A 16,234-nucleotide genomic window follows, 5' to 3' on the forward strand; every position below is an offset into this window, starting at 1 on the left:
AATTATAGCTTCTGTACATTTCATTTTATGTATGTATCTTTCACAAGACTTAGAAATTGATCCTCATTGGTTATCAAAATTGGTTTCCTGAGGGTATTCACTATTCTAAACCTGCTTCACACTTCTCTCTCCCAGAAGTGGTAATCTGTAATACTTAAGCAGATATATTATTTTATTATCCTTCAACTTCATGAATGCTTTAAGGATATACTTATATAAGGATATATTTAATTTTTAATGATTTTTTGGTCCTTTCTCTTGTTAATAGAATGAACAACTATATATAAGGGTTATTTTATAATATATGGTATAAACACTCGAGAGTTATTTGGATTTGTTTACTTTTTCTTCATAGGAAAGCTATTTAAATCTGAGGACTTAACTGACTTGGTGCGTTTTTTTTTAATGTTCTACAAAGATAAACCCATAGATTTGCTTTTGGGGGACATTTTTCAGGTAAAGATGTGTAACCCAGGAGAGACTCCTGTGAGTATTTCTTTACTTTGTAAATACAAACTATTTTAGGAAAATACTACCTGTCTAATGTAATTCCCTGAAATTTGTTTACAGAACTAAACCTGATGAGTGCACTAGTTTTTAAGTCTGGTATCCAGAATTTTTACTGACACTTATACCTACTACATGAAGTAATGAGAGGCCACAAATTTAGTGAAAAGTGGAAGAAAAGTGACAAACAAACAATAATAAAATGATAGATGCAAATCAAATATGTCAATATTTGCATCACATATAAATGGTCAAAATATGCCAGCTAAGAGATGGTTCATCAGAATGGATTAAAAAACACAATGCAATTATTGCTGTCTGTACTCAGCTAAAATATAATGAAATACATAGGTTAAAAGTAAAAGATGGAAAAATAAATACCACGCAGACAATAACAAAAAGAAATCTGTACTAGCTATATTAATATCAAAGTAGACTTTGGTGCCAAAACCCAAAAAATTTGACCAGGGATCAAGAAGGATACTATATACTGGTAAAAGAGTCAAATCACCAAAAAGATACAACAATCCTAAAAGTGTATGCATCTAATAAGAGAGACTCAAATACATGCATTGGAAGATGACAGAATTAAAGAGAGAAATAGATTAGTCTACAATTATAGTTGGAGACTTCAACACTCCCCTCTCAAGAACAGAACTGGTGCGTAGAAAATCAGCAGTGAGATAAAAGAATTGAACAACACCATCTACCATCTGGATTTAATTGATATTTAAAAAGCACTACGTCCAACAGCAATACAAAACACATTATTTTAAAATACACATGGGGACTCCTGGGTGGCTCAATCGGTTAAGCATCTGACCTCAGCTCAGGTCATGATCTTGTGATTCGTGAGTTCGAGCCCTGCATCAGGCTCTGTGCTGAAGTGCAGAGCCTACTTGGGATTCTCTGTCTCCCTTTCTCTCTGCCCCTCCTCTGCTCGCTCGCTCTCTCAAAATAAATAAACATTTAAAAAGAAGAAATTAATAACCGAAAGATAACTGAAAATCTGCGAGCACTTGGAATTTAAACAATACACTCCTGAATAAACCATGAATGAAAGAGGAAGTCTCAAAGGAAATTAGAAAATACTTTGAATAGGATGAAATGAAAATACAACCTATCAAAATTTGTGGGATTCAGCTAAAGCACTGCTTAAGGAGAAATTTATCCTAGAAGAAATCTTTATCTTAGAAGAGAAGAAAGATTTTGCATTAATAATGTCAGCTTCCACTTTAAGAAACTAGAAATAGAGAGCAAAATCAACCCAAATCAAGCAGAAGTAAGAAAATATTAGCTATGAAGTCAGAAAGCAACAAAATTGAAAACATAAAAGTAGTTCTTTGAAAAGAGCAAGAAAACTGATAAGAAGATTGACAAAGAAGACTCAAAAACAAATGATCAATAATAGAGACTATCATGATGCATATGTATGAGTGTGTGTGTGTACTAACAAGATATGTAGATTATATGCTGAAAACCTAAAAATGCTGATGAAAGAAATAGACATACCATGATCATGGATCGGATGTGTGTAAATGTGATATGCAGATAGGTATGTATGTAAGCAAGATGTTTAGGTTGATATGTAGATGTTGGTATGTATATACGTACCTATCTACATATCAACCTAAACATCTTGCTTGATAAAAACATTTCAAAGTAGATCACCTATCTAAATATAAAACAAACTTTAAACCCTTTAGAAGTGTAAAAAAATATCTTCAGGATCCAGGAGAAGAGTTCTTAGACATGATACTAAAACTATGATCCATTTTTTTAAATTACTAAATTAGATTTCATCAAATTCAAATCTTTTGTACTGTAAATTTTACTGTTAGAGGATAACATATCACAGACTATGAAGAAATATTTGTAAATTCCATATACAACAAGGACTTGTATTCACAATATATATAAAATTCCCAAAACTCAATAACAGGAAAATACCCCAATTAAAAAATAAGCACAACACTTGAGTAGACACTGCTAAGGTAGTTTCTCCCTTACTGCAATAAGCAATTAACTCATCTTTCCTTTAGCAGAGCTAAAGGGGCATTTTGTGGAAAGCCAACATTTGATAATGCCATCTCATTGGAACTTCTATTAATGGCTTAGCAAATATTATCATATTTGCTGGTTTTTAACTCAACTAATTTTATCTGACCTTAGTTTCAAATTAAATTAACTCTAGATTATTTAAATACTTTACAGTTATAAAAACAATCCTTTAATATAATACTTTCCTACATGTTTGTACTGAGTAGAAATACATTTAAGTAAGCCTGCTGTTTAAAGATTGCAAAAATGCAATCTACCAAGTGGGAGAAGATATTTGCAAATAATATATCAGATAAAGGGTTAATATCCAAAATATATAAATAACTTATACAACTCAGCACCAAAAAACTCCCAACTAATCCGATTAAAGAATGGGCAGATAACCTGAATACTTTCCAAAGAAGCCATACAGATGACCAACAGACACATGAAAAGATGCTCAACATCACTCATTATTAGGGAAATGCAAATCAGAACCACAATGAAATAGCACCTCACACCTGTTCGAATGGCTAAAATAGAAAACACAAGAAATAACATGTGTTGACAAGGATGTGGAGAAAAAGGAACATTTGTGCACTGTTGGTGGGAATGCAAATTGGTGAAGCCACTGTGGAAAACAGTATGGAGTCTCCTCAAAAAATTAAAAATAGAATTACCATATGACTTAGTAATTCCAATATTGGATATCTACCCAGAGAAAACAAAATACTAATTGGAAAAGATATATGCACCCCTGTGTTTATTGCAGCATTATTTACAATAGTCAAGATATGGAAGCAACCCAAGTATCCATCAATAGAGGAGTGGATAAAGGTGTGGTATATATACAATGGAAAATTACTCAGCCATAAAAAAGAATGAAATCTTGCCATTTGCAACAACATGGGTGGACCTAGAGGGTAGAATACTAAGTAAAATAAATCAGAGAAATACAAATACCATAATATTTTACTCATGGGGAATTTCAGAAACCAAACAAACGAAGAGATTGACAAACAGAACCTTAAATATAGAGAACAAACTGGTGGTTGCCAGCAGCGGGAGGTGGGTGGGGAGATAGGAGAAATAGGTGAAGGGGATTAAGAGAACAGTTATCTTGATGAGCACTAAGAAATATATAGAATTGTTGAATCATTATATCGTGTACCTGAAATTGATGCAACACTATGTTAATTATACTTGAATATATTGAGTATATAAATTTGAGATGTATTTTTATGAATTTTTAAGTATACAATATGTAAAGTAATTCTCAGTGATCATAATAATTTCAAATGTTTGCTTGTAATATTAAGGGGTGGTTTCACAGGTCATCTTGCTTATTTTTATTTTTATTTTTATTTTTTTTTAATTTTTTTTTCAACGTTTATTTATTTTTTTTGGGACAGAGAGAGACAGAGCATGAACGGGGGAGGGGCAGAGAGAGAGGGAGACACAGAATCGGAAACAGGCTCCAGGCTCTGAGCCATTAGCCCAGAGCCCGACGCGGGGCTGGAACCGCGAGATCGTGACCTGGCTGAAGTCGGACGCTCAACCAACTGCGCCACCCAGGCGCCCCTTTTATTTTTATTTTTAATGAGATTAACCAAATCTTTTTTCTATAAAGCATAATATTGGTTGTTTTAATCATGTTTTTTTTTCTACTTAATACATTGAGGGGGGTGTAACAGTGTAGGAATTAATTAATATGAAAAGACAAATAATAATATAGTCTGAGAGAATGGGTAGAAAAATACAAAAAATTTCATTTATGTTGTTGACTAACAAGAAGGGAGTGGAAAATTATAGTTGGTACAGCAGTAGCCTGATTTTCTATGACAGAGTTCAAGAAAATACATGCTTTAACTAACACCTTTTTGTACCTCAACTTTTATTATTCTTATGAAGAAAAATCTAAGTAATAAAGTTTTATTTAATGTTTAAGTATTAAAATAGAACTCTGGCAAAAACTAATATAATACAGAATTCTTCCATCCATAAAAGCAATAAAAAGGAGTATTTGGGTTGTTACAGAAGATTATTGTTTCTCTTTTTCCCCAGGAAAAATGTGCAGAACGAAATAAGCAAATTCGTATTCGATATAAACCTTCTCTTTTCCAGCATGTGGGTATACAGTCATCATTCTCTGGAAGAGAACAATATTCCAAAGTAAGATTTTGAAATGTTACTTGAGTAATATATAATGTCTTGTGAACTTATAAAATATTGTTTAGGAAAGGAGAGATGTAAACATGAGAGAGACTGTGAAATATGGTTGTTTAAACATAGTTCATCTTACAATAGCTATATGTTGTGAAGAGCAATCATCTTTTCAAGACCCAGTTATCTGTCATGGTTAGAAAAATCTAGCCTATGTTAACTTCTTTGCCTTACTATTATGTAACAGCTGTGCAATTCAAGTAATGACTAAAAACATGTTTTAAAAATCATAATACACTCACTATTTTAGTCTAATATTTAAAATTAGACAAGAATATTTCCAAATAAAATGTCCCTATTATTTAATTTAGATGTATCAACATTCTTATTTCAGATCACTATTTATTGTACCAACAAAAATTTGATTTTTTGGTATTGTTTGGTTTTTATCATTCTTAAAATTTCCATCATTTTTGGAAACAATGTTATTTATAATTGAATTAGCATCTTGGTAGGGTAGAAGAAGCAAAGACTTCGGAGTCAAAACACCTAGTTTTTAGTTACGGTGACCTATGTCCTCAGTGCTCTCTTCAGTCTGTAAGAGGGAGAAGTTTAAATTAGATGATCCTTAAGATGTTTTCCACCTTTGAAATACTATTGACATCTCTCCCTTCATTTCTTCACACAACAAAGCAAATGATTGCTTTAATCTTTGGCAGTTGAAATGAGAGAAATGCACGTGCACATACTCTCATCATTTCATTCATTATTTATGATCAGCCCTCCTTCCACCTTTTCTACTCCTTATCTCTATATATTTATTGTACTGAGTTCTTTGGAACACTGCCTGAAACATAGTGTGAATTTAGTAGATGTTAGCTATTAGCTATTATGCAAGGTGAAATTCTAGATTGAAAGTATTCATTAAGCAAAACAGACAAGTGTCTGGTATATTGAAAATTTATGAATCTGCATGCAAAAAATAACACCATAAAAATACATAAAACATAGCTGCAGGTGATGCAGAAAGAAATTGGTCTATACCATTCTATTTGTTAGTGCTGTTATAATGGAACTCTTTTCTTCCATTGTATTTTTTTGCTTGATGAGCTGTTTTAACCTTACCTTTGTAAATTTACAACCGATTAAGTAGAATATTTATCTAATCACTCATATTTTAATGTTATAACCTAGCTTTTTACCTTTTTATACCTCACACCATGTAAAATAGAAATAAATAACAATTTAGTGACATGTCCAATGTGGATTGTATATTTTTTAAATATATATTACTTTATTTATTATAATTATTTAATCATATTATTTTAAAATTTTCTAACAGGATATTTATTATTAGGAGTTTCATAATTTGACTACCTTCTTTAAAAATGATCAGCATCATTCTTTGGAAAAAATGACATAATGAGGATTAGTCTTAGTTCTCAACTTTCTTCATAGTGGCTAAGAGACTATCTCATATAAAAAATTAAGCCTTTGATAATATAGTGGTAAGTATAAAAATTGATATAAATATATAGAAAATTATCAGATATTTATTAGCCTTATTTTATAGTCATATTTTGTGTATTTTTAAAACTTTATACATATAACTTTCTGATATACTCTCTAATATTTTGTTTGAGAATAAGGAGTATTTTCTTTTCCTTTTTATCATACACTGTACACATACAATGAATTTGGAGACAATAGATCTCAGTTTGAAGCCTCATTCTTATCAATAGATGCAACACTATGGATGAATCTCTAAAACACTGTGCTAAATGAAAAAAGCCAGATGCAAAAGACTGTATACTCTATGATTCAATGTGGAATTCTAGAAAAGGCAGATCCTGACATCTTATTATGATTTTAATTTGCATTTCTTTGATGGCAAATGATGTTGAGCATCTTTTCATGTACTAGCTGTATGTATGTATATATGTATGTGTGTGTGTATATGTGTGTGTGTGTGTGTGTGTATAATGAAATATAGATTTTTACCAAATATGGATTTTAATGAAATGTAGTATATAGTTTTTGAAATGTCTGAGTATTTGCCCATTTAAAAAAGTGGGTTGTTCACCTGTTTACTTTTGTTTGTACATACATGGTCTCTGCTTATGACTTACTCTTTCATTTTCTTAACAGTTCCTTTCAATGAATGAAAGACTTTCACCTTGATACAGGTCACTCCACCCAAACCTCCACTCTGTCCATATAGTTATGTCATTGCTTAGTTCAGTATTCAATGATTTCATAACGAGAATATAAAACCTGTTTACACTTAAACTGCATGGTATGCTCTATTTTTCCTTTATTATGCAGCTTTTGTTTTAAATTTGCTTTATTTCAATGTACTTATCATTAATTCATCCTCAGATTCCCTGCATATTATCTAAATCTGTTCCTGATGTATTGAAACATTTTAAAAATCATGGCTGAATGTTGAATATTGTTGAATGCTTTTCTGCATTTCTACCACTTCCTAACCTTGAAAAATCTCTCTCCTGCAGCCTCTGACCAGTTCTAGCATATATCTTAGGAACCAGGCAGTTGATTTGCCTGTTTTCTATATCTCAAATCTGTATCATTCTTGGTCAACTCATTTGTTTTAGTAAAGCACACTCCCCTCTTCCTGGTAATTTCTTGAGAAAGATTGTGTAGGAGGTAAATTCTTGGAAAACTAAAACATCTTAAAATGGCTGCAGTCTATCAAACTTAATTGTTAGGTTGGGTAGGCAAAGGATTCTGAATTCCGATTTTTTAAGGTATTCAAGACTGTAACTGATGAAAAGTAGTTAAAGCCATTCAAATTCCTGTTTCTTGGTATCAGACCAATCTTCCCATCTGTAGACCTTTAAAACTTTTCTTCTATTTGAGATTCTACAATTTCATGATGATAGGATAGGTCTATTTTTATCTATTGTGCTTAATATTTGGTAGGGCTTTTTAATATGAAAACTCGTGTTTTGATTCTGGAAAATATTCAGAAATTATTTTGTTGATAAATTTCTCCCTCTGTTTTCTATGCTCTTTTTAAGGAACCCTATTTCAAATGTAAGATTCCTTAGATTGATGTTCTCTCTGTCTCTTACTTTCTCCTTCTTATTTTCTTTCTATTTGCTTCACTCTCTGAAAGTTTTTCTGAATTTTGCCTTATATCCTTTTTAGGAGTGCTTTTTTTTTTGTTTTGTTTTTTGGGAAGGAGGGCAGTTTTCATTGATTGGTTGGTTTGGTTGTTTGTTTGTTTTTGCTATTGTAGCTTTAATGTCTGAAGAACTCCTTTTGTTCTCCTAATGTCATTGTCCTCTTTTATAACCCTTGGTTCTTATTTTATGATTGAAATACTTCTACTTAACCCTCTGAGGATTTTAATATTTTTAAAATATTTTTTTAAGCTTCTTATTCCTGCATAGTTTCTATTTCCTCCAAGTTGGTTTGTTGTTGTTGTTATTGTTGTTTTTGGTCTCTGTTCTTCAAGTTGAAGGATTTCCTCAGGTATGTAGTGATCATAGATTGTATGTTCAAAAGGAGAAAGGTGGTTGGAGGCCCTGAGCACATGGCTGAACCTGTCAGTTTCACTGTCTGGGGAGGAGTGGCTAGGCTCTTTCCCTAAGGAATCATCTGTTTGTGTCTCTAAGTTTTGCCTCATGGGCTAATTAAATTGCTAGAGAATCTGGGAGCCCAGTAGGCAAAGATAGTAGGGGTTTCGGTGTTCACTTTGTCAATATTCACTTATTTGTCTTGTTTATCATTGTTATCCTTACCCTGGTTTGAGTCTAGATACCCTATGTTTGCCTTTTCAGAGAATTACCCTTCAAGAGTGAAGAGAAGATCATCACCTCGCTCCATGGGGCGGAAGAGGGTATTTAGAGCTTCAACTACCTCAGACTTGCAAGCCAGTCTCACAGTTTTGCCCCATCTTCACCTCCATTTTTAGCAGTAGGGGGGTTTCTCTGCTGCACATGGTACTTCTGTTTCCATACAGCTTTCACAGACCTCCATTCTGTTGCCATTGTTTCCCCTCCCATTCTGTTTGTAAGATCCTGTATTTTTAACTGACCCTGAAGGTTAAGTGTGACTTCTAGAAAAAGTGAAAGTAAATACTTGTGCCTGATTCACCGTCTTTATTAGGCAGCCTACTAGTTCATTCTTGAACTTTGACTCTTTGGCCTATTTGTTTTTTAACTTCCAAAAACAAAATTTTAATTTCCAGGACTTTCAGCTGATTCTTTTTATGTACACAATACCCTTCCTATCTCTCGGAGACAATTAGTTACACTTAAACATTAGTACATTAGCATATGTGTAATTCATTATTTTAACCACTTTCTATGCTTATTGTTAGTTCTGCATCATTGCCATCCTTCTCTCCATCTCCTGTGTTTCTCAGGGGAAAACTCATGCAGTACAGAATATCTTTCCCCACAAAGTGCCATGTTAGATTCTGTCAGTGAGAGATAGTCCCAGTAGATGTGGAAGACAGCAGAGAAGGTAACAGTTGCCTGCTGTGGACAGGAAATTGAGATCACACTTGCTGCCAGGCAGCTGAGATCTGCCGTGGTTTCCATATGACCCTCGTACTTCCATTTCCTGAACATGCCTTCTTGACCTTTGCTCCCCCAATCCTTCCAACAATTGGGTTCACTTCCAGTTTGCTCCATCTACATTAAGTCTACTTCTTTATACAGAATACCTCCAGTGGCATCTGTTTCCTTGACTGACCTCAGTTTTCCGCTGAATTGAGATTTTGTTTCCTGCTTGTTGAGACTCTCTATTTGTTTCGTCTGTGAATGCTGACTCTGTTTTCTGTCGCCTTCCTCCACTATTGGTGGGAGGAATGGGGCAGTCTCCTGCTGCTCCCTGTGCACACAAGCTTGTTTTCTGAGTAGGGAAGACCCTTCTTGCTTCTCCACTGGAAACACCCACACCCAGTGCCTCTGCTGGGGAATGGTCGTTTCTGATGTCTGCTGCTCTGCATAAGCACGTATATTCCAACTGTGACTCTGCAGTTAACCCCAGGGCCCTTGCCTGTTCCCCTATATCCACTGTCTCTTGAGTTTGGGTCATCCTTAGAGCTACTCTCACCTTTTTAGTAGCTGGTGCCAGTGTGTTTTGGAATTTGAAATCCTCCCCTTCTCATCTGGTCTCATATGCTTTCCATCTGACACTCCCTCAGAATGATTTCTATGGATGGACGGGTGTTCATGCAGAATTAACATTTGATACTTCAACAGTAAAAGGGGCACAATCTGCAACTATGTGAATGGAACTAGAGGGTATTAGGCTAAGCGAAATTAGTCAGTTGGAGAAAGACAAATATCATATGACTTCATTCATATGAGGACTTTAAGATACAAAACAGATGAACATAAGGGAAGGGAAACAAAAATAATATAAAAACAGGGATGGAGACAAAACATAAGAGACTCTTAAATATAGAGAACAGAGGGTTGCTGGAGGGGTTGTGGGAGGGAGGATGGGCTAAGTGGGTAAGGGGCATTAAGGAATGTACTCCTGAAATCATTATTGCACCATATGCTAACTAACTTGGATGTAAATTAAAAAATAAATAAAACTACTAATAAAAATCATCAAAATCTTAAAAAAAATAAAAATAAATTAAAAAGGTACATAGTATATAACCAAAAGTATGCATTATTTATATACATACCACTTCACCATGAAAATGTGGGTGCATTTCCATGAAGATAATCCTGCATTCTGTGAGTTCAATTAGACCTGCATCATGTTGTTTGTTGGTTTTATTTACTTTTTTAGTGGGACTGAGGTCAGCAAAATTTGAAGAAGGTAGCGCAGGTAACAAATTTCCCAGGCAACTTCTTTATCTGTTACCCTCTCAGTCACCCGTCTTTCTAACAAGCTCCTTTCAGAAGGTCTCCCTTCTTTCCTGCAAGAACAGCAAGAGACCACCACCACCTCATTTTTTCCCTCCCACATTAGGAATTTGAAATGCCTTCAGCAGCCTCCACTGCAACCAGATTTCCCTTTCAAAAACAATTTCAGGGAATCGGGAACTGTCCTTTTGCTAACATTTTTAGATATTTAAAATTAGGTGTTTCCGGGGCGCCTGGGTGGCGCAGTCGGTTACGCGTCCGACTTCAGCCAGGTCACGATCTCGCGGTCCGTGAGTTCGAGCCCCGCGTCGGGCTCTGGGCTGATGGCTCAGAGCCTGGAGCCTGTTTCCGATTCTGTGTCTCCCTCTCTCTCTTCCCCTCCCCCATTCATGCTCTGTCTCTGTCCCAAAAAATAAATAAACGTTGAAAAAAAAAAATTAAAATTAGGTGTTTCCAAACTGATGAAAGAGCTGCAGAATGGGTTACCCCTTCCATTTTCCAAAGGGTGCGTTTCAAAATGGAATAAAATTCAATTGTATCAGATTTTTAGCTTTGTTTATATTTATTAAACAACATACATATATCTGGCTGAGCATTAACAAAAAGAGCAACAATCCTCTGCATTTTCCCCATCCTTATCTGACTCACCAGAGGCAAGGACATTTAATCATTCTGGCTTAAATGCTTGGTAGTTTTCTTTATATTGCTAAATAATACACTTACGCTGCTAATTTTTATGTATCCACATTATTTTTCCTGCAGTATAGATGAAAATTTAGATACTTATTCATTTTTACTATGTCTTATCAGTTTGGGCTGCCATAACAAAAAACAAAACACACGCACACAAAAAAACACAAACTGGGTGGCTTAAACAACAGAAATTTATTTATCACATTTGTAGAGGCTGGGAAGTCCAAGATCAGGATGCCAGCATGGGGGCTTTTGGTGAGAGCCCACTTCCTGGTTTGTAGACAGCTGTCTTCTGACTATATCCTCACATGGCCAAGAGTAGAGAAAAGTCTGGTCTCTTTATCCCATTATAAAGGCACTAAAGTCATTCATGAACATTCCACCTTTTTGACCTAATTATCTCCCAAAGGCCAAAGGCTATATTTCCAAATACACTGAGGATTTAGGCTTCAACATACGAATTTGAGGAAGGAGATGCAAATATTCAGTTGATGGGATATTATGACATTGATTATTTTGCCCCTTTCTTTTCTGAGTTTTCTTTTCTGAAAGAATAATCAAATATTAAGTTTACTGAATTGATCTTCTATATGTCATAGCTTTTATTTACTATGTCCTATCATTGGTTTTTCTATGCACTAGGTGGATTCCTTTACTAACTTTTCTAATGAATGTTTACTTATTTTTATTTTATTCCTTTTTTCCTAGCATCTACTTGTGCTGTGGATACAATTTTTCTCAAATCTCAGAATACTATTAGATCTCTTTATGAAACATTTTTATTTTTTTAAAGTTTATTTATTTATTTTGAGAGAGACAGAGAGAGTGCAGGAAGGAGACAGGCAGAGAGAGAGTGGGACAGAGAAGCCAAAGCAGGCTCTGTGCTGACAGCAGTGCGCCTGATGTGGGGCTTGAACTCACAAACCATGAGATCATACCCTGACCCGGAGTCAGATGCTTAACCTACTGAGCCATCCAAGTGCCCCTCATGAAACATTTTTAAAGTTCTCTTCTGCATTCTGAACGCGCTGTTTTTTCTGTGACCAGATAAATCTGCTTGTCTATTTTGATCTGTCTGTTAGGTTACACACTTTTCTCAAATATTTAGTGATTCTTGGTTGTCTGGTGGCAAATATGGGTAATTTTAATTCCTCTCCCTCCCCACTCCTTTTCCCACACTGCATTTATCTTCATATTCCTTTATAAAATTGAAAGGAATGAGGCTTCCTGAGAGTTTTTGGCACATGGATAGAATTTGTTGGCTTATGGCCACCATAAGTCGGTTAAGCTCCGACTCCGGCTGAGGTCATGACCTTATGGTTCACGAATTCGAGCCCCTCTGCTGTCAGCACAGAGCCCACTTCAGATCCTCTGTCCCCAGCCCCCACCCCTTTCACACGTGCGTGCGTGCACTCTCGCATGATGAATAAACATTTAAAGAAAAAAAGAATTTGTTGGCTTACAAACTCTGTTGTAGAGTATGTGGGTGACTAGGCTGTGATTGTTTTGTGTTGGAGTGTTTTTTTTCCGTTTTTTGTTTTCCCAGTGGTTTGAGTGAAGGGGCACCAACATCTCAGCCTATGCCCCAAAGAGCTGTGTTCTGGGACATTGGTTCACCCAGTGCCTGCCCTAGTTGCTAGTTACATCTGGGTGGCTCATTCAGCTTTCCTTAGAGAAGACTGTGTATCAGTTGCCTGGGGCGAAAAGGCCTTGCAGCTCTCCCGTGCTCCTGACAACACTCCCCCTTCCTTCTTCAGGGTTAGCTCCGCTTTGGCTTCCATCTTTCATCAAATTTGCCATCTCCATTCTAGCCCTATCTTCCACATGCTGAAGTCACAGACTCCTCGGCTCCATTGTCAGGCCCCACTCTTCCATCAGATTTAGGTCTCTCGTTAATTTGATTAAATGTCTCCTCAGCTGTGGGCCTCCTCTATTCTTTATGTCGTTTGGAATTACATCTTTTTCGTTCATTTACTATCATTTCAGCGGGGTCTAGCCGTCCACTACCTAGAACCAAGAGTTTAGATATTACATTTCAACTTTTGTCAACTTTTAATTTTATTAAGTAAAATAAAATTTACATTCATGACCCCAGCAAGATAAATGTCACCCTCTTTTCTTTAACCAGGTCTAACATAGCAACACTTTAATATTCATTTCTTTAAGTCTTTTAAAAAAACTTTTATGTAAAATTTGTTCCTTAACCAGTTAAATTATATATTACCCCTCTCACAAAACTTTTTAAAATGTAAGATAAATTTCCTATAGTTCATTAAGGAGAAAAATAGTTTGGTTTATTTCTATTCATCTAGCTAGTAGTTCAAAAATAATTTAATAAAAACATTTATCTTGGTGATGAATATTCTAAGTTTTAAATTTTTAAAAATTTTGCCTGCCATCAATTTAAATGTTCTTTATCATTTCATGTTCTACGTCTATAATAAACATAAAAGAGATTTAGAAACAACTAAAATATTTCTGTATGAATAATTTCTGAAAACTCAAATAAGATACTTAGTTTTTCTATTAGTTGGTAAGCAAGAGAATAGTGTGTTTTTATAATTTGCCAGCGCTGCATCCTACATGAAAAGTTATTTTTGTTTTACTGCGGCTCACTGGGCATAGGGCAAAGTGTTTCAATGTGTTGAAGTAGGGTTACCAAATAAGATACAGGATACTTAACTAACTTTGAATTTAGTTAAACAATCACTTTTTTTTTTTTGTATGTGTGACCCATTTGTTTTATTGCTGTTGCTAAATCTACTAAGCCTCGTTGGAGGTGATGGAGGGAAAGGAAGTAGATAGATATCTCCCATCAAAATGCTTTAATTGAATTATTTGAGTTTATGCCTTTGACTTTTACTGAATAACAATATATGGCATATTCGCATGTTTTTCAAGACTATTATTTAAAGTTTTGTTTTGTTTTAATGTAAAGATACATGTGACAACTTTCTCTTAATTAGAAAAAGGATATTCTTTCCCAAGGAGTAGTCATGATTTCTTTGGCCCATTGTGGGTATTTTTGTTCCCTTTGACTAACAAGAAATTCAAAACTAATTTAATATGAAATGTAGTACTCATATTTTCTTGCATTCACAGCAAAATTTCTCCAGTTCTAATTTTATATTTAGTCTCTGATTTTCTTTCACATATTAGTGTTAAAAGATTATTATGTTTCAATTTTATGTTTCAATGTTAAATCTTTCTTATATTTATTTATATTTTAAATTATAAAAATAAAGTGAATGTTTAAAGATATCTGGATATTGTCATATTAGGGACATCTGACTGGCTCAGTAGAGCATGCAACTCTTAATCTCGGGGTTGTGAATTCGAGCCCCATGTTAGGTGTAGAGTTTATTTAAAAATATTTGTACCTTATCTATAACAGTTGGTTGGCTTTAGTGATAATCCCAGGTATCCCAGTGATGGAAATCTACTTTCAATAATTTTAACACCATGATGGTATTAAAATTGATATTGTCTAATACATCTTAAGAATCATGTCTTTGCCAATTTAAATATTCTTCTCTACTTATAAGGTAAAAGAGTGGTCAAAAGGGTAAAGAATGTTATCAAAATTTTTCATAAAAATAATTATATCCTTGTGAATTAATTAATTTCTATTTAATTTTCTAGATACTATACATTTCTTGTTTTTATTTCAGAAAATATGAAGATAATAAGCATAACAAGAAAAATTCTGTAATACATTGGAACCTCAGATAAGCCTGATTTCTCATGGCATCTTTCAGAAATTATAATAATGAAAATGCACAATTGTATAGAAGAGAATTCAGAAATTAACACACTTGTAGGCTTGAAAGTGTTAAGCTCCCTCTTATGTCAAGGAAAATTACAGTGTTTATTTATGATGTTAGTACCCTTACTATTATAATTTAATTAAAAAAATAGTAAAGGCAGGGAAGTTTTTGAAAATTAAGAAATGAATTTTGTTGACGTAGTTATGCTATCACATCATCTTAATAAATAGCTAATAGTTCAGAAACTTGTCATGGATAGGTTCTGTGTAAATTGGTATATGTTCTTATCCATTTTGTTAGGACATCTAAAGAAAGCACAATTTAAGCCTGGGTCTGGCAGTGCCACAATATCTTCTTGTCTTTTAAATAAGTGCATTTAAAACTATAAACTTACCCCTAAAGTGCTGTTTGAACTGGTTTACCAACCTCTTGATATTTATGTATTCTGATAGTCATTCAGTTCTAAAAGATTTTGTAATTTCTCTTACTATTACTTTCTTAGCTCATGGGTTATTTGGGAGTTTTTTTTGTTTTGTTTTGTTTTTCAAATATGTTGGTTTTTGCCATCTTTTACTGTTGATTTCTCATTTAATTACATTGTTCTTAGTGGATTTTATCTGTGTGATGAGATTTGAGAATTGTTAAGAATGCTTATGTTTCATGTGAGTTTGAAAAGAATGTATAGTGTCTGTAGACTCCCTTTAAAATATGTTGCATTCATTTGTTTCTTATAAATGTGTTTTGTGCTTTGAAAACGTCTTCTTAAATATTCCCAATTATTGGGTGCAGAATTCTCTTATATCAGGCTTTTTAATTTATTTATTCAGGTTTTTAAAATTCTTCCTGGGGCGCCTGGGTGGCGCAGTCGGTTACGCGTCCGACTTCAGCCAGGTCACGATCTCGCGGTCCGTGAGTTCGAGCCCTGCGTCGGGCTCTGGGCTGATGGCTCGGAGCCTGGAGCCTGTTTCGGATTCTGTGTCTCCCTCTCTCTCTGCCCCTCCCCCGCTCATGCTCTGTCTCTCTCTGTCCCAAAAATAAATAAACGTTGAAAAAAATAAATAAATAAATAAATAAATAAATAAAATTCTTCCTAATTTTTGTCTGCTTGATTATCAGTTTCTTATAGGAGTCTATTAAACTCCACTATTCTTCTTGTTAGTCTGTTGAGTTTTATTTTATTTATTTTGAGATATAATAAGAGATATT

At 34.3% G+C, this 16,234-nt stretch overlaps 1 protein-coding gene across 9 annotated transcripts in view; it reads left to right on the forward strand.

Annotated features, from left to right (window-relative positions):
• MGAT4D (MGAT4 family member D) overlaps window positions 1-15,867 on the forward strand; it is a 72,762-nt gene extending 56,895 nt beyond the window's left edge. For 4 of the 9 annotated variants that reach the window (XM_045467006.1, XM_045467040.1, XM_045467048.1 and 1 more), the window contains 3 exons: window positions 356-486; window positions 4,612-4,719; window positions 6,859-7,655. In XM_045467006.1, coding sequence (XP_045322962.1) covers window positions 356-486; window positions 4,612-4,719; window positions 6,859-6,891 — 272 coding nt within the window. In that variant the 3' untranslated portion in view covers window positions 6,892-7,655. Of the gene's footprint in view, window positions 1-355; window positions 487-4,611; window positions 4,720-6,052; window positions 6,219-6,858; window positions 7,656-8,516; window positions 10,059-14,932 lie in introns of those variants that run through there. The other 5 variants (XR_006709584.1, XR_006709587.1, XR_006709585.1 and 2 more) reach the window with 5 other exon arrangements.
• The last annotated feature ends 367 nt before the right edge of the window (window positions 15,868-16,234 follow it).

This window comes from Leopardus geoffroyi, chromosome B1, assembly GCF_018350155.1.
Source record: "Leopardus geoffroyi isolate Oge1 chromosome B1, O.geoffroyi_Oge1_pat1.0, whole genome shotgun sequence".
Classification (NCBI taxonomy): Eukaryota; Metazoa; Chordata; class Mammalia; order Carnivora; family Felidae; genus Leopardus; species Leopardus geoffroyi.